The 18,651-nt window shown below is 43.9% G+C and overlaps 1 protein-coding gene across 4 annotated transcripts in view; it reads right to left on the bottom strand.

Annotated features, from left to right (window-relative positions):
- Positions 1 to 42: 42 nt before the first annotated feature.
- Positions 43 to 18,651, bottom strand: part of katnip (katanin interacting protein) — a 51,174-nt gene continuing 32,565 nt past the window's right edge. For all 4 annotated transcript variants that reach the window (XM_084159960.1, XM_084159961.1, XM_084159959.1 and 1 more), the window contains 4 exons: positions 3,858 to 4,099; positions 3,329 to 3,489; positions 2,449 to 2,534; positions 43 to 2,031 (listed from right to left, as the gene is read on the bottom strand). In XM_084159960.1, the coding sequence (XP_084016086.1) occupies positions 1,973 to 2,031; positions 2,449 to 2,534; positions 3,329 to 3,489; positions 3,858 to 4,099 (548 nt within the window). In that variant the 3' untranslated portion in view covers positions 43 to 1,972. The remainder of the gene's footprint in view (positions 2,032 to 2,448; positions 2,535 to 3,328; positions 3,490 to 3,857; positions 4,100 to 18,651) is intronic.

Raw genomic sequence — 18,651 nt, 5'->3', positions numbered from 1 at the left:
TAACATTAGATGACATCATGACACCAAGACCAACTCTGTCACTTGGTTTAAAAGGATTTCATTTTATTTATTCAAATAAAATATACACTTATTTGAACAAGATTTAAAAAATAATAAAAATATTTGAACACGGAATGTCACACTTACAGTAATAACACCATCACTCAAAGCATGACTGAGGTGCAGTGTGAAGCCTATACCCACAGACTGACATTTTAAAATCAAATACATAAAACTGCATAAAAAACAACAACATGTATCATATACAAGGGTATATAGTAAGAAATAGGCTATATTGTGGCTCAATTAAGCAGTAAATTCTTTTAAAAACACAAGGGTCTACCTTTTTTAATTTGTAACCGGAGCCACAACTGTGGTAACTTGTCCATGCAACAAAATACTACTGGGTATAGGTATACAACGCCAACTATAGATTATACTCAAACATTCAAGATAAAACAAGATTTCAGCAAAGATCCATCCCTTTGTAAAGATCACATCTTACCTATTTGAGGTATGTTTTCAGTGTTTGCATATTAAATATTAAATGTTGTTTCTGGTTACATATTCTTAGGTGTTTTTCAACCAAAGGCCAAAATGTTGTTTACACGACAAAGTATATCTTGATAATATATTTAAACTTTTTGAAATAACAATATTTTAGGTAACTATCGCTACAAATGGGAGACTCAAAAAATCGTTTTCATATCAAACAACTTCAATAAAGGTCACTTAGTTTGCAAACATGTCTTTCTAATACATAGTGCTTAGTGTCTATAGGTTCACCAATATATTACTTAATCAAAAATATTATATATTAATATATTCAGGGCTGCAAAATGTATATCTAAGCAAGTATACTGTTTTTGTGTTAAGCAAATGCAGCGGCCTAGGCTGGCTTAAAACTGTTTCAGACCTATTGCTTCAATGTGACCAATACTCTGTACCAATACCGATGCCTGATTCTACTTTATGGAACAGACAGTCATATTATCCACCCTGCGTTATAAATCTTTCAAAGGTCAAACCTCCATCTGACACCACAGGCACCTAGACACACCATTAGACAGTGAGATATTAGACTAGAGAAAATATTAACTGGTTTACTCCATAGCATTCAGATGTGTTGGTGCACATTGCAGGTGCATTACTCAATTGTCATGTGTTATGCCACTAGGCTAGGGGATATTAAACTAGGCTTTTCATGAATACAACTCATTCGTAAATGTAGGATCTAGATCCCATCTACTAAGAGCGTACTTGTTGCCACGGAGTTCATCTTTGAGTAGGTATGCACCACGAGCAGCAGCAGAACGCAGCACAACATCAAGAGGAGCAGCGACAGACATTAGTAACATATCTAGGCACAAAGATGGCCGACATAGCAGCCTAATATAGGTTCACTCTGACTGTGGAAAGGACAATCACAATTGGAGCTACTACAACGGTTCTACATATGTGATGCAGTGCTGACGTAGTACTACACAGGTACTATACATATGATGTAGTACTACACAGGTATTATTAATTGGATGTAATATTAGCACTACACAGGTACTATACATCTGATGTAGTACTACAAAGGTACTATTAATCTGATATAGTATTACACAGGTACTATACATCTGTAGGAGTCTAGAGAGATTGGAGTGACAAGAGAACCAATCCAACCAGAAAGTGGAAGGCCAATCCTGTGGGCGGATGGATACAAACCCAATGTGTTCTGTACAAGCCTCTTCAAAAGTAGACCCACCCGACACATGAGCTGTCGCTAGGCAACACTTCACTATAGTGCAATGACTGATGGAAGACAATGGGAATTGTTTTCTTTTCGGCTGGTCAAAGCTTTGTGTTAAAAGTCCCCTGAGTGGGATAGTGCAGATAGTCAGTAAACCCTCATCCCGTCATTACTGTTCCCTACAATTAACCAGTGGGACACCAACCACCATCTGTCTGTCTGTCAGTCCGTCTGTCAGTACCTCCTTTTCCCCAGCTTTCCAGTGTCCGTCATGCAGGTTTTAGGCCGAAGCGCTGCAAGATGGGAAAGCAAATATGGTTGTGGGTAATTATAGTGTCAAAGAAATTAAGGGTTGTTCACACACAAAAACAGACAAAACATCAAAAGAAAATGCGTTCTTAAATGTATTTTCTCCCCATGCTTTTCAGCAGGCAGGGGGGACATTCATACAGACGTTTTGTTGTATTTGGTATGTTTAAAAGACACCAAAACATCTGGGTTAATAATAGTGTAGAAATATCACCTCTAACAATATTGATAATGTAACAAGGTAGTTAAAGCTTTTTTTTTTTTTGCTTCTCACTGATTATTGTATTATACGTGATTTGCTTCTCACTGATTATTGTATTATACGTGATAAATAAATATAAATATATAATTTGAAATGTATATATACTGAACAAAGAAATTCTGACAATTGCATTGGCTACCTGGATCAGCTGTTTGTTTCTTCTTGTTGTGATGGACTATCTGATTCTCATTGGTCATCTTCACATCTTGGTCCTCCACATAGTTACTGCAAAACAAAAAAAGGAGGGAAAAACAAACCAGTTTCATTTCTGCCTCTGCATAATCTGGCCAGGTATATGAAAGGCAGGAGCACAGGAGCTGCGGAGGACACAAAATGGAGGACGGACAGACAACCAAGCTTGAAAATCCAAGTCTTATGTCCTACAAAGAAGCAACAGAGGTGGAGAGACAAAGAGTGACAAGGGACTAGGAGGTCTGTTGGAACTAGAAGGACTTGGCATCACAAGCTAAGCTGTGGGCTGGAGGTTGGGATGACTGGGGTGACATGAACGCAACCTGTTATAAACACAACATCAACCACAAAGGAGGGCTGACTGACACAAGGCTAATCAGGGACTCTGTTACTCACTGTTTCAGATAGTGGTGTCTGCTACTACCTCGGGGGCTGGAGTAGAGAGAGCACATCTCCGTTTAACAAAGAGAAAGACTTCAGTGCCAATCACTCCCTGTTAGAACTAATAGGAATGTCCGTCCTTGAAAAGACATGAGAGTTCCTCCACTATGCTACCCAGTCTACTGCCATTTGAAACAACTAATTTTAATCAAATTGTATTTGTCACATGTTTCGTAAACAACATATGAATATGGTAAATGACTTCACATACTCTGCCACTATGAACACGTTGACAGCAGCTAGACAGAATGAAACAATAGGCGTGTGTGCAAATTGTTGTCCAAGCAGCCAAACCTATCTGCACATGTGTGAATTTTGATGGACAGGCAGCAGAGCAAATCATTCGCTTATATCAGGCTGCAGCAGCCAATCCCATGCTGGGTTACCTGATTACAGTGTTCCTTTCACGGTGGGCGATGCAGGCGTTGTCGGTGAAGAGGATGGTGTGGTAGGGCACCACCGGGTCACAGGTGGGCAGGATGCCCCGCGCCGCCTGGCTCACGCTGTCCAAGATGCCATTATACACCAGAAGATCATCGACTAACAGCTACACAAGGAAGACACAAGGAAGGCTTACAGGCTTCCATTATGCTACCCACAGGAGACTGTGGGAAGCATAGTGGAGGAACTCTCATGTCTTTTCAAGGACATACATTCCTATTAGTTCTAACAGTAAGTCATTAATTTATTAGCTCTTATTTTCACCTAGAAAGTTAATCAGAGAACAGATTATTGTATACATAAAATATCTAGGGATATAGTAATATAGTAATAATAATAGTACTTTATTAGTCCACTGTTGTCAGAAATTATTAGTATTCTGCTCTGTTCCCAAGTCCTAAGATCTGGGTCTCTCTGATGAATATGGTCAGTGTTACTGTACTAAAGAGGAGAGAGAACAGGAGACTGACTTACCCCAAACTCCTTTACCCCCCTCTGTGGTGTCTTGGAGTAGTTCCACAGTTTGATCATGGACACGGTCACTGGCTGGTCAAATATAAGATACACGCGATTCACCAGTCCGGGGAGCACCGGTGCTAGCCACATGTGTCTGCCATCATGAGTGTTGTTCACTCCATCTACCAGCTTATCTGGAGTCCTTATATCACCGTTTACACTGTCCAGGACATTCACACTGTCTGGGAACGCAGCGATATCTAGGAGAAGCACTGTTAAAGAACGGACTCAGGCAAACTGTGTTCACTACTATGGCATTACCACTTCCATTTCCATTTCCTCCACTAGAGTACCCCCTTTTACTATTTCAGGGTAAATTACAACAAATTTGGTCCAGGCGGCTTGTGTTCCTAATATACTGTATGGCCAAGCTGCAAAATAAAAATAGGCTATATCATAAACATTTATGAAAACAAAAACTTGCTTTTTGGTTTTCATTTAAGGTTAGGGTTAGGCATGAGGTTATCAGTGTGGGTAAGGTTAGGGTTAGGCATGAGGTTATCAGTGTGGTTAGGGTTAGGCATGAGGTTATCAGTGTGGTTAGGGTTAGGCATGAGGTTATCAGTGTGGGAAAGGTTAGGATTAGGCATGAGGTTATCAGTGTGGTTAGGGTTATGCCTGAGGTTATCAGTGTGGTTAAGGTTAGGGTTAGGCATGAGGTTATCAGTGTGGTTAAGGTTAGGGTTAGGCATGAGGTTATCAGTGTGGTTAGGGTTAGGCATGAGGTTATCAGTGTGGGTAAGGTTAGGGTTAGGCATGAGGTTATCAGTGTGGTTAGGGTTAGGCATGAGGTTATCAGTGTGGTTAAGGTTAGGGTTAGGCATGAGGTTATCAGTGTGGTTAGGGTTAGGGTTAGGCATGAGGTTATCAGTGTGGTTAAGGTTAGGCATGAGGTTATCAGTGTGGTTAGGGTTAGGCATGAGGTTATCAGTATGGTTAAGGTTAGGGTTAGGCATGAGGTTATCGGTGTGGGTAAGGTTAGGGTTAGGCATGAGGTTATCAGTGTGGTTAGGGTTAGGCATGAGGTTATCAGTGTGGTTAAGGTTGGGGTTAGGCATGAGGTTATCAGTGTGGTTAAGGTTAGGGTTAGGCATGAGGTTATCAGTGTGGTTAAGGTTAGGGTTAGGCATGAGGTTATCAGTGTGGGTAAGGTTATGGTTAGGCATGAGGTTATCAGTGTGGTTAGGGTTAGGCATGAGGTTATCAGTGTGGTTAGGGTTAGGCATGAGGTTATCAGTGTGGTTAAAGTTAGGGTTAGGCATGAGGTTATCAGTGTGGGTAAAGGTTAGGGTTAGGCATGAGGTTATCAGTGTGGATAGGGTTAGGCATGAGGTTATCAGTGTGGTTAAAGTTAGGGTTAGGCATGAGGTTATCAGTGTGGTTAAGGTTAGGGTTAGGCATGAGGTTATCAGTGTGGGTAAGTTTATGGTTAGGCATGAGGTTATCAGTGTGGTTAGGGTTAGGCATGAGGTTATCAGTGTGGTTAGGGTTAGGCATGAGGTTATCAGTGTGGTTAAAGTTAGGGTTAGGCATGAGGTTATCAGTGTGGGTAAAGGTTAGGGTTAGGCATGAGGTTATCAGTGTGGTTAAGGTTAGGGTTAGGCATGAGGTTATCAGTGTGGGTTAGGCATGAGGTTATCAGTGTGGTTAAGGTTAGGGTTAGGCATGAGGTTATCAGTGTGGTTAGGGTTAGGCATGAGGTTATCAGTATGGTTAAGGTTAGGGTTAGGCATGAGGTTATCAGTGTGGGTAAGGTTAGGGTTAGGCATGAGGTTATCAGTGTGGTTAGGGTTAGGCATGAGGTTATCAGTGTGGTTAAGGTTGGGGTTAGGCATGAGGTTATCAGTGTGGTTAAGGGTTAGGCATGAGGTTATCAGTGTGGTTAAGGTTAGGGTTAGGCATGAGGTTATCAGTGTGGGTAAGGTTAGGGTTAGGCATGAGGTTATCAGTGTGGTCAGGGTTAGGCATGAGGTTATCAGTGTGGTTAGGGTTAGGCATGAGGTTATCAGTGTGGTTAAAGTTAGGGTTAGGCATGAGGTTATCAGTGTGGGTAAAGGTTAGGGTTAGGCATGAGGTTATCAGTGTGGATAGGGTTAGGCATGAGGTTATCAGTGTGGTTAAGGTTAGGGTTAGGCATGAGGTTATCAGTGTGGTTAGGGTTAGGCATGAGGTTATCAGTGTGGTTAAGGTTAGGGTTAGGCATGAGGTTATCAGTGTGGTTAAGGTTAGGCATGAGGTTATCAGTGTGGTTAGGGTTAGGCATGAGGTTAAGGTTAGGGTTAGGCATGAGGTTATCAGTGTGGTTGAGGTTATCAGTGTGGTCAAGGTTAGGGTTAGGCATGAGGTTATCAGTGTGGCTAGGGTTAGGCATGAGGTTATCAGTGTGGTTAAGGTTAGGGTTAGGCATGAGGTTATCAGTGTGGTTAAGGTTAGGGTTAGGCATGAGGTTATCAGTGTGGTTGAGGTTATCAGTGTGGTTAGGGTTAGGCATGAGGTTATCAGTGTGGTTAAGGTTAGGGTTAGGCATGAGGTTATCAGTGTGGGTAAGGTTAGGGTTAGGCATGAGGTTATCAGTGTGGTTAGGGTTAGGCATGAGGTTATCAGTGTGGTTAGGGTTAGGCATGAGGTTATCAGTGTGGTTAAAGTTAGGGTTAGGCATGAGGTTATCAGTGTGGGTAAGGTTAGGGTTAGGCATGAGGTTATCAGTGTGGTTAGGGTTAGGCATGAGGTTATCAGTGTGGTTAGGGTTAGGCATGAGGTTATCAGTGTGGTTAAAGTTAGGGTTAGGCATGAGGTTATCAGTGTGGTTAGGGTTAGGCATGAGGTTATCAGTGTGGTTAAGGTTAGGGTTAGGCATGATGTTATCAGTGCGGGTAAGGTTAGGCATGAGGTTATCAGTGTGGTTAAGGTTAGGGTTAGGCATGAGGTTATCAGTGTGGGTAAGGTTAGGGTTAGGCATGAGGTTATCAGTGTGGTTAGGGTTAGGCATGAGGTTATCAGTGTGGTTAGGGTTAGGCATGAGGTTATCAGTGTGGTTAAAGTTAGGGTTAGGCATGAGGTTATCAGTGTGGTTAGGGTTAGGCATGAGGTTATCAGTGTGGGAAAGGTTAGGGTTAGGCATGAGGTTATCAGTGTGGTTAGGGTTAGGCATGAGGTTATCAGTGTGGGAAAGGTTAGGGTTAGGCATGAGGTTATCAGTGTGGCTAAGGTTAGGCATGAGGTTATCAGTGTGGTTGAGGTTATCAGTGTGGTTAAGGTTAGGGTTAGGCATGAGGTTATCAATGTGGTTAAGGTTAGGGTTAGGCATGAGGTTATCAGTGTGGTTAGGGTTAGGCATGAGGTTATCAGTGTGGTTAGGGTTAGGCATGAGGTTATCAGTGTGGTTAGGGTTAGGCATGAGGTTATCAGTGTGGGTAAGGTTAGGGTTAGGCATGAGGATATCAGTGTGGTTAGGGTTAGGCATGAGGTTATCAGTGTGGTTAGGGTTAGGCATGATGTTATCAGTGTGGTTAAGGTTAGGGTTAGGCATGAGGTTATCAGTGTGGGTAAGGTTAGGGTTAGGCATGAGGTTATCAGTGTGGTTAGGGTTAGATATGAGGTTATCAGTACGGTTAGGGTTAGGCATGAGGTTATCAGTGTGGGTAAGGTTAGGGTTAGGCATGAGGTTATCAGTGTGGTTAGGGTTATGCATGAGGTTATCAGTGTGGTTAAGGTTAGGGTTAGGCATGAGGTTATCAGTGTGGGTAAGGTTAGGGTTAGGCATGAGGATATCAGTGTGGTTAGGGTTAGGCATGAGGTTATCAGTGTGGTTAAGGTTAGGGTTAGGCATGAGGTTATCAGTGTGGTTAAGGTTAGGGTTAAGCATGAGGCTATCAGTGTGGTTAAGGTTAGGGTTAGGCATGAGGTTATCAGTGTGGTTAAGGTTAGGCATGAGGTTATCAGTGTGGTTAAGGTTAGGGTTAGGCATGAGGTTTTCAGTGTGGTTAAGGTTAGGGTTAGGCATGAGGTTATCAGTGTGGTTAGGGTTAGGCATGAGGTTATCAGTGTGGTTAAGGTTATCAGTGTGGTTAAGGTTAGGGTTAGGCATGAGGTTATCAGTGTGGTTAAGGTTAGGGTTAGGCATGAGGTTATCAGTGTGGTTAGGGTTAGGCATGAGGTTATCAGTGTGGTTAAGGTTAGGCATGAGGTTATCAGTGTGGGTAAGGTTAGGGTTAGGCATGAGGTTATAAGTGTGGTTAGGGTTAGGCATGAGGTTATCAGTGTGGTTAGGGTTAGGCATGAGGTTATCAGCGTGGTTAAAGTTAGGGTTAGGCATGAGGTTATCAGTGTGGTTAGGGTTAGGCATGAGGTTATCAGTGTGGGTAAGGTTAGGGTTAGGCATGAGGTTATCAGTGCGGTTAGGGTTAGGCATGAGGTTATCAGTGTGGTTAAGGTTAGGGTTAGGCATGAGGTTATCAGTGTGGTTAGGGTTAGGCATGAGGTTATCAGTATGGTCAAGGTTAGGGTTAGGCATGAGGTTATCAGTGTGGGTAAGGTTAGGGTTAGGCATGAGGTTATCAGTGTGGTTAGGGTTATACATGAGGTTATCAGTGTGGTTAAGGTTAGGGTTATACATGAGGTTATCAGTGTGGTTAAGGTTAGGGTTAGGCATGAGGTTATCAGTGTGGTTAAGGTTAGGGTTAGGCATGAGGTTATCAGTGTGGTCAAGGTTAGGGTTAGGCATGAGGTTATCAGTGTGGTCAAGGTTAGGGTTAGGCATGAGGTTATCAGTGTGGTTAGGGTTAGGCATGAGGTTATCAGTGTGGTTAAGGTTAGGCATGAGGTTATCAGTGTGGTTAGGGTTAAGCATGAGGTTATCAGTGTGGTTAAGGTTAGGGTTAGGCATGAGGTTATCAGTGTGGTTAAGGTTAGGCATGAGGTTATCAGTGTGGTTAAGTTTAGGGTTAGGCATGAGGTTACCAGTGTGGTTAAGGTTAGGGTTAGGCATGAGGTTATCAGTGTGGTTAGGGTTAGGCATGAGGTTATCAGTGTGGTTAAGGTTAGGGTTAGGCATGAGGTTATCAGTGTGTTTAAGGTTAGGGTTAGGCATGAGGTTATCAGTGTGGTTAAGGTTAGGGTTAGGCATGAGGTTATCAGTGTGGTTAGGGTTAGGCATGAGGTTATCAGTGTGGTTAAGGTTAGGGTTAGGCATCAGGTTATCAGTGTGGTTAGGGTTAAGCATGAGGTTATCAGTGTGGTTAAGGTTAGGGTTAGGCATGAGGTTATCAGTGTGGTTAAGGTTAGGGTTAGGCATGAGGTTATCAGTGTGGTTAAGGTTAGGCATGAGGTTATCAGTGTGGTTAAGGTTAGGCATGAGGTTATCAGTGTGGTTAAGGTTAGGCATGAGGTTATCAGTGTGGTTAAGGTTAGGGTTAGGCATGAGGTTATCAGTGTGGCTAAGGTTAGGGATAGGCATGATGTTATCAGTGTGGTTAGGGTTAGGCATGAGGTTATCAGTGTGGTTAGGGTTAGGCATGAGGTTATCAGTGTGGTTAAGGTTAGGGTTAGGCATGAGGTTATCAGTGTGGGTAAGGTTAGGGTTAGGCATGAGGTTATCAGTGTGGTTAGGGTTAGACATGAGGTTATCAGTGTGGTTAGGGTTAGGCATGAGGTTATCAGTGTGGTTAGGGTTAGGCATGAGGTTATCCGTGTGGTTAGGGTTAGGCATGAGGTTATCAGTGTGGTTAGGGTTAGGCATGAGGTTATCAGTGTGGGTAAGGTTAGGATTAGGCATGAGGTTATCAGTGTGGTTAGGGTTATGCCTGAGGTTATCAGTGTGGTTAAGGTTAGGGTTAGGCATGAGGTTATCAGTGTGGTTAGGGTTAGGCATGAGGTTATCAGTGTGGTTAGGGTTAGGCATGAGGTTATCAGTGTGGTTAGGGTTAGGCATGATGTTATCAGTGTGGTTAGGGTTAGGCATGAGGTTATCAGTGTGGTTAGGGTTAGGCATGATGTTATCAGTGTGGTTAAGGTTAGGGTTAGGCATGAGGTTATCAGTGTGGGTAAGGTTAGGGTTAGGCATGAGGTTATCAGTGTGGTTAGGGTTAGATATGAGGTTATCAGTACGGTTAGGGTTAGGCATGAGGTTATCAGTGTGGGTAAGGTTAGGGTTAGGCATGAGGTTATCAGTGTGGTTAGGGTTATGCATGAGGTTATCAGTGTGGTTAAGGTTAGGGTTAGGCATGAGGTTATCAGTGTGGGTAAGGTTAGGGTTAGGCAGGAGGATATCAGTGTGGTTAGGGTTAGGCATAAGGTTATCAGTGTGGTTAAGGTTAGGGTTAGGCATGAGGTTATCAGTGTGGTTAAGGTTAGGGTTAGGCATGAGGTTATCAGTGTGGTTAAGGTTAGGGTTAGGCATGAGGTTATCAGTGTGGTTAAGGTTAGGCATGAGGTTATCAGTGTGGTTAAGGTTAGGGTTAGGCATGAGGTTATCAGTGTGGTTAGGGTTAGGCATGAGGTTTTCAGTGTGGTTGAGGTTATCAGTGTGGTTAAGGTTAGGGTTAGGCATGAGGTTATCAGTGTGGTTAAGGTTAGGGTTAGGCATGAGGTTATCAGTGTGGTTAGGGTTAGGCATGAGGTTATCAGTGTGGTTAAGGTTAGGCATGAGGTTATCAGTGTGGGTAAGGTTAGGGTTAGGCATGAGGTTATAAGTGCGGTTAGGGTTAGGCATGAGGTTATCAGTGTGGTTAGGGTTAGGCATGAGGTTATCAGCGTGGTTAAAGTTAGGGTTAGGCATGAGGTTATCAGTGTGGTTAGGGTTAGGCATGAGGTTATCAGTGTGGGTAAGGTTAGGGTTAGGCATGAGGTTATCAGTGTGGTTAGGGTTAGGCATGAGGTTATCAGTGTGGTTAGGGTTAGGCATGAGGTTATCAGTATGGTCAAGGTTAGGGTTAGGCATGAGGTTATCAGTGTGGGTAAGGTTAGGGTTAGGCATGAGGTTATCAGTGTGGTTAGGGTTATACATGAGGTTATCAGTGTGGTTAAGGTTAGGGTTATACATGAGGTTATCAGTGTGGTTAAGGTTAGGGTTAGGCATGAGGTTATCAGTGTGGTTAAGGTTAGGGTTAGGCATGAGGTTATCAGTGTGGTCAAGGTTAGGGTTAGGCATGAGGTTATCAGTGTGGTCAAGGTTAGGGTTAGGCATGAGGTTATCAGTGTGGTTAGGGTTAGGCATGAGGTTATCAGTGTGGTTAAGGTTAGGCATGAGGTTATCAGTGTGGTTAAGGTTAGGGTTAGGCATGAGGTTATCAGTGTGGTCAAGGTTAGGGTTAGGCATGAGGTTATCAGTGTGGTCAAGGTTAGGGTTAGGCATGAGGTTATCAGTGTGGTTAGGGTTAGGCATGAGGTTATCAGTGTGGTTAAGGTTAGGCATGAGGTTATCAGTGTGGTTAGGGTTAAGCATGAGGTTATCAGTGTGGTTAAGGTTAGGGTTAGGCATGAGGTTATCAGTGTGGTTAAGGTTAGGCATGAGGTTATCAGTGTGGTTAAGTTTAGGGTTAGGCATGAGGTTACCAGTGTGGTTAAGGTTAGGGTTAGGCATGAGGTTATCAGTGTGGTTAGGGTTAGGCATGAGGTTATCAGTGTGGTTAAGGTTAGGGTTAGGCATGAGGTTATCAGTGTGTTTAAGGTTAGGGTTAGGCATGAGGTTATCAGTGTGGTTAAGGTTAGGGTTAGGCATGAGGTTATCAGTGTGGTTAGGGTTAGGCATGAGGTTATCAGTGTGGTTAAGGTTAGGGTTAGGCATGAGGTTATCAGTGTGGTTAGGGTTAAGCATGAGGTTATCAGTGTGGTTAAGGTTAGGGTTAGGCATGAGGTTATCAGTGTGGTTAAGGTTAGGGTTAGGCATGAGGTTATCAGTGTGGTTAAGGTTAGGCATGAGGTTATCAGTGTGGTTAAGGTTAGGCATGAGGTTATCAGTGTGGTTAAGGTTAGGCATGAGGTTATCAGTGTGGTTAAGGTTAGGGTTAGGCATGAGGTTATCAGTGTGGCTAAGGTTAGGGATAGGCATGATGTTATCAGTGTGGTTAGGGTTAGGCATGAGGTTATCAGTGTGGTTAGGGTTAGGCATGAGGTTATCAGTGTGGTTAAGGTTAGGGTTAGGCATGAGGTTATCAGTGTGGGTAAGGTTAGGGTTAGGCATGAGGTTATCAGTGTGGTTAGGGTTAGACATGAGGTTATCAGTGTGGTTAGGGTTAGGCATGAGGTTATCAGTGTGGTTAGGGTTAGGCATGAGGTTATCCGTGTGGTTAGGGTTAGGCATGAGGTTATCAGTGTGGTTAGGGTTAGGCATGAGGTTATCAGTGTGGGTAAGGTTAGGATTAGGCATGAGGTTATCAGTGTGGTTAGGGTTATGCCTGAGGTTATCAGTGTGGTTAAGGTTAGGGTTAGGCATGAGGTTATCAGTGTGGTTAGGGTTAGGCATGAGGTTATCAGTGTGGTTAGGGTTAGGCATGAGGTTATCAGTGTGGTTAGGGTTAGGCATGATGTTATCAGTGTGGTTAGGGTTAGGCATGAGGTTATCAGTGTGGTTAGGGTTAGGCATGATGTTATCAGTGTGGTTAAGGTTAGGGTTAGGCATGAGGTTATCAGTGTGGGTAAGGTTAGGGTTAGGCATGAGGTTATCAGTGTGGTTAGGGTTAGATATGAGGTTATCAGTACGGTTAGGGTTAGGCATGAGGTTATCAGTGTGGGTAAGGTTAGGGTTAGGCATGAGGTTATCAGTGTGGTTAGGGTTATGCATGAGGTTATCAGTGTGGTTAAGGTTAGGGTTAGGCATGAGGTTATCAGTGTGGGTAAGGTTAGGGTTAGGCAGGAGGATATCAGTGTGGTTAGGGTTAGGCATAAGGTTATCAGTGTGGTTAAGGTTAGGGTTAGGCATGAGGTTATCAGTGTGGTTAAGGTTAGGGTTAGGCATGAGGTTATCAGTGTGGTTAAGGTTAGGGTTAGGCATGAGGTTATCAGTGTGGTTAAGGTTAGGCATGAGGTTATCAGTGTGGTTAAGGTTAGGGTTAGGCATGAGGTTATCAGTGTGGTTAGGGTTAGGCATGAGGTTTTCAGTGTGGTTGAGGTTATCAGTGTGGTTAAGGTTAGGGTTAGGCATGAGGTTATCAGTGTGGTTAAGGTTAGGGTTAGGCATGAGGTTATCAGTGTGGTTAGGGTTAGGCATGAGGTTATCAGTGTGGTTAAGGTTAGGCATGAGGTTATCAGTGTGGGTAAGGTTAGGGTTAGGCATGAGGTTATAAGTGCGGTTAGGGTTAGGCATGAGGTTATCAGTGTGGTTAGGGTTAGGCATGAGGTTATCAGCGTGGTTAAAGTTAGGGTTAGGCATGAGGTTATCAGTGTGGTTAGGGTTAGGCATGAGGTTATCAGTGTGGGTAAGGTTAGGGTTAGGCATGAGGCTATCAGTGTGGTTAGGGTTAGGCATGAGGTTATCAGTGTGGTTAGGGTTAGGCATGAGGTTATCAGTATGGTCAAGGTTAGGGTTAGGCATGAGGTTATCAGTGTGGGTAAGGTTAGGGTTAGGCATGAGGTTATCAGTGTGGTTAGGGTTATACATGAGGTTATCAGTGTGGTTAAGGTTAGGGTTATACATGAGGTTATCAGTGTGGTTAAGGTTAGGGTTAGGCATGAGGTTATCAGTGTGGTTAAGGTTAGGGTTAGGCATGAGGTTATCAGTGTGGTCAAGGTTAGGGTTAGGCATGAGGTTATCAGTGTGGTCAAGGTTAGGGTTAGGCATGAGGTTATCAGTGTGGTTAGGGTTAGGCATGAGGTTATCAGTGTGGTTAAGGTTAGGCATGAGGTTATCAGTGTGGTTAAGGTTAGGGTTAGGCATGAGGTTATCAGTGTGGTTAAGGTTAGGGTTAGGCATGAGGTTATCAGTGTGGTTAAGGTTAGGCATGAGGTTATCAGTGTGGTTAAGTTTAGGGTTAGGCATGAGGTTACCAGTGTGGTTAAGGTTAGGGTTAGGCATGAGGTTATCAGTGTGGTTAGGGTTAGGCATGAGGTTATCAGTGTGGTTAAGGTTAGGGTTAGGCATGAGGTTATCAGTGTGTTTAAGGTTAGGGTTAGGCATGAGGTTATCAGTGTGTTTAAGGTTAGGGTTAGGCATGAGGTTATCAGTGTGGTTAGGGTTAGGCATGAGGTTATCAGTGTGGTTAAGGTTAGGGTTAGGCATGAGGTTATCAGTGTGGTTAAGGTTAGGGTTAAGCATGAGGTTATCAGTGTGGTTAAGGTTAGGGTTAGGCATGAGGTTATCAGTGTGGTTAAGGTTAGGGTTAGGCATGAGGTTATCAGTGTGGTTAAGGTTAGGCATGAGGTTATCAGTGCGGTTAAGGTTAGGCATGAGGTTATCAGTGTGGTTAAGGTTAGGGTTAGGCATGAGGTTATCAGTGTGGCTAAGGTTAGGGATAGGCATAATGTTATCAGTGTGGTTAGGGTTAGGCATGAGGTTATCAGTGTGGTTAGGGTTAGGCATGAGGTTATCAGTGTGGTTAAGGTTAGGGTTAGGCATGAGGTTATCAGTGTGGGTAAGGTTAGGGTTAGGCATGAGGTTATCAGTGTGGTTAGGGTTAGGCATGAGGTTATCAGCGTGGTTAGGGTTAGGCATGAGGTTATCAGTGTGGTTAGGGTTAGGCATGAGGTTATCCGTGTGGTTAGGGTTAGGCATGAGGTTATCAGTGCGGTTAGGGTTAGGCATGAGGTTATCAGTGTGGTTAAGGTTAGGGTTAGGCATGAGGTTATCAGTGTGGTTAGGGTTAGGCATGAGGTTATCAGTATGGTTAAGGTTAGGGTTAGGCATGAGGTTATAAGTGTGGGTAAGGTTAGGGTTAGGCATGAGGTTATCAGTGTGGTTAGGGTTAGGCATGAGGTTATCAGTGTGGTTAAGGTTAGGGTTAGGCATGAGGTTATCAGTGTGGGTAAGGTTAGGGTTAGGCATGAGGTTATCAGTGTGGTCAGGGTTAGGGTTAGGCATGAGGTTATCAGTGTGGTTAAGGTTAGGGTTAGGCATGAGGTTATCAGTGTGGTTAGGGTTAGGCATGATGTTATCAGTATGGTTAAGGTTAGGGTTAGGCATGAGGTTATCAGTGTGGGTAAGGTTAGGGTTAGGCATGAGGTTATCAGTGTGGTTAGGGTTAGGCATGAGGTTATCAGTGCGGTTAAGGTTGGGGTTAGGCATGAGGTTATCAGTGTGGTAAAGGTTAGGGTTAGGCATGAGGTTATCAGTGTGGTTAAGGTTAGGGTTAGGCATGAGGTTATCCGTGTGGGTAAGGATAGGGCTAGGCATGATGTTATTAGTGTGGTTAGGGTTAGGCATGAGGTTATCAGTGTGGTTAGGGTTAACCATGAGGTTATCCGTGTGGTTAAGGTTAGGGTTAGGCATGAGGTTATCAGTGTGGTTAAGGTTAGGGTTAGGCATGAGGTTATCAGTGTGGTTAAGGTTAGGGTTAGGCATGAGGTTATCAGTGTGGTTAGGGTTAGGCATGAGGTTATCAGTGTGGTTAAGGTTAGGGTTAGGCATGAGGTTATCAGTGTGGTTAAGGTTAGGGTTAAGCATGAGGTTATCAGTGTGGTTAAGGTTAGGGTTAGGCATGAGGTTATCAGTGTGGTTAAGGTTAGGGTTAGGCATGAGGTTATCAGTGTGGTTAAGGTTAGGCATGAGGTTATCAGTGTGGTTAAGGTTAGGCATGAGGTTATCAGTGTGGTTAAGGTTAGGGTTAGGCATGAGGTTATCAGTGTGGCTAAGGTTAGGGATAGGCATAATGTTATCAGTGTGGTTAGGGTTAGGCATGAGGTTATCAGTGTGGTTAGGGTTAGGCATGAGGTTATCAGTGTGGTTAAGGTTAGGGTTAGGCATGAGGTTATCAGTGTGGGTAAGGTTAGGGTTAGGCATGAGGTTATCAGTGTGGTTAGGGTTAGGCATGAGGTTATCAGTGTGGTTAGGGTTAGGCATGAGGTTATCAGTGTGGTTAGGGTTATGCCTGAGGTTATCAGTGTGGTCAAGGTTAGGGTTAGGCATGAGGTTATCAGTGTGGTTAGGGTTAGGCATGAGGTTATCAGTATGGTTAAGGTTAGGGTTAGGCATGAGGTTATCAGTGTGGGTAAGGTTAGGGTTAGGCATGAGGTTATCAGTGTGGTTAAGGTTAGGGTTAGGCATGAGGTTATCAGTGTGGGTAAGGTTAGGGTTAGGCATGAGGTTATCAGTGTGGTTAGGGTTAGGCATGAGGTTATCAGCGTGGTTAGGGTTAGGCATGAGGTTATCAGTGTGGTTAGGGTTAGGCATGAGGTTATCCGTGTGGTTAGGGTTAGGCATGAGGTTATCAGTGCGGTTAGGGTTAGGCATGAGGTTATCAGTGTGGTTAAGGTTAGGGTTAGGCATGAGGTTATCAGTGTGGTTAGGGTTAGGCATGAGGTTATCAGTGTGGTTAGGGTTAGGCATGAGGTTATCAGTATGGTTAAGGTTAGGGTTAGGCATGAGGTTATAAGTGTGGGTAAGGTTAGGGTTAGGCATGAGGTTATCAGTGTGGTTAGGGTTAGGCATGAGGTTATCAGTGTGGTTAAGGTTAGGGTTAGGCATGAGGTTATCAGTGTGGGTAAGGTTAGGGTTAGGCATGAGGTTATCAGTGTGGTCAGGGTTAGGGTTAGGCATGAGGTTATCAGTGTGGTTAAGGTTAGGGTTAGGCATGAGGTTATCAGTGTGGTTAGGGTTAGGCATGAGGTTATCAGTATGGTTAAGGTTAGGGTTAGGCATGAGGTTATCAGTGTGGGTAAGGTTAGGGTTAGGCATGAGGTTATCAGTGTGGTTAGGGTTAGGCATGAGGTTATCAGTGCGGTTAAGGTTGGGGTTAGGCATGAGGTTATCAGTGTGGTAAAGGTTAGGGTTAGGCATGAGGTTATCAGTGTGGTTAAGGTTAGGGTTAGGCATGAGGTTATCCGTGTGGGTAAGGATAGGGCTAGGCATGATGTTATTAGTGTGGTTAGGGTTAGGCATGAGGTTATCAGTGTGGTTAGGGTTAACCATGAGGTTATCCGTGTGGTTAAGGTTAGGGTTAGGCATGAGGTTATCAGTGTGGTTAAGGTTAGGGTTAGGCATGAGGTTATCAGTGTGGTTAAGGTTAGGGTTAGGCATGAGGTTATCAGTGTGGTTAGGGTTAGGCATGAGGTTATCAGTGTGGTTAAGGTTAGGGTTAGGCATGAGGTTATCAGTGTGGTTAAGGTTAGGGTTAAGCATGAGGTTATCAGTGTGGTTAAGGTTAGGGTTAGGCATGAGGTTATCAGTGTGGTTAAGGTTAGGGTTAGGCATGAGGTTATCAGTGTGGTTAAGGTTAGGCATGAGGTTATCAGTGTGGTTAAGGTTAGGCATGAGGTTATCAGTGTGGTTAAGGTTAGGGTTAGGCATGAGGTTATCAGTGTGGCTAAGGTTAGGGATAGGCATAATGTTATCAGTGTGGTTAGGGTTAGGCATGAGGTTATCAGTGTGGTTAGGGTTAGGCATGAGGTTATCAGTGTGGTTAAGGTTAGGGTTAGGCATGAGGTTATCAGTGTGGGTAAGGTTAGGGTTAGGCATGAGGTTATCAGTGTGGTTAGGGTTAGGCATGAGGTTATCAGTGTGGTTAGGGTTAGGCATGAGGTTATCAGTGTGGTTAGGGTTATGCCTGAGGTTATCAGTGTGGTCAAGGTTAGGGTTAGGCATGAGGTTATCAGTGTGGTTAGGGTTAGGCATGAGGTTATCAGTGTGGTTAGGGTTAGGCATGAGGTTATCAGTGTGGTCAAGGTTAGGGTTAGGCATGAGGTTATCAGTGTGGTTAGGGTTAGGCATGAGGTTATCAGTGTGGTTAAGGTTAGGCATGAGGTTATCAGTGTGGTTAGGGTTAAGCATGAGGTTATCAGTGTGGTTAAGGTTAGGGTTAGGCATGAGGTTATCAGTGTGGTTAAGGTTAGGCATGAGGTTATCAGTGTGGTTAAGTTTAGGGTTAGGCATGAGGTTACCAGTGTGGTTAAGGTTAGGGTTAGGCATGAGGTTATCAGTGTGGTTAGGGTTAGGCATGAGGTTATCAGTGTGGTTAAGGTTAGGGTTAGGCATGAGGTTATCAGTGTGTTTAAGGTTAGGGTTAGGCATGAGGTTATCAGTGTGGTTAAGGTTAGGGTTAGGCATGAGGTTATCAGTGTGGTTAGGGTTAGGCATGAGGTTATCAGTGTGGTTAAGGTTAGGGTTAGGCATGAGGTTATCAGTGTGGTTAGGGTTAAGCATGAGGTTATCAGTGTGGTTAAGGTTAGGGTTAGGCATGAGGTTATCAGTGTGGTTAAGGTTAGGGTTAGGCATGAGGTTATCAGTGTGGTTAAGGTTAGGCATGAGGTTATCAGTGTGGTTAAGGTTAGGCATGAGGTTATCAGTGTGGTTAAGGTTAGGCATGAGGTTATCAGTGTGGTTAAGGTTAGGGTTAGGCATGAGGTTATCAGTGTGGCTAAGGTTAGGGATAGGCATGATGTTATCAGTGTGGTTAGGGTTAGGCATGAGGTTATCAGTGTGGTTAGGGTTAGGCATGAGGTTATCAGTGTGGTTAAGGTTAGGGTTAGGCATGAGGTTATCAGTGTGGGTAAGGTTAGGGTTAGGCATGAGGTTATCAGTGTGGTTAGGGTTAGACATGAGGTTATCAGTGTGGTTAGGGTTAGGCATGAGGTTATCAGTGTGGTTAGGGTTAGGCATGAGGTTATC

The sequence above is a fragment of the Coregonus lavaretus genome, assembly GCF_964263955.1.
Source record: "Coregonus lavaretus genome assembly, chromosome: 1".
In the NCBI taxonomy this organism is placed as follows: domain Eukaryota; kingdom Metazoa; phylum Chordata; class Actinopteri; order Salmoniformes; family Salmonidae; genus Coregonus; species Coregonus lavaretus.
Note: the sequence above shows the minus strand (reverse complement) of the source record. Positions and strands in the feature narration are given on the sequence as shown.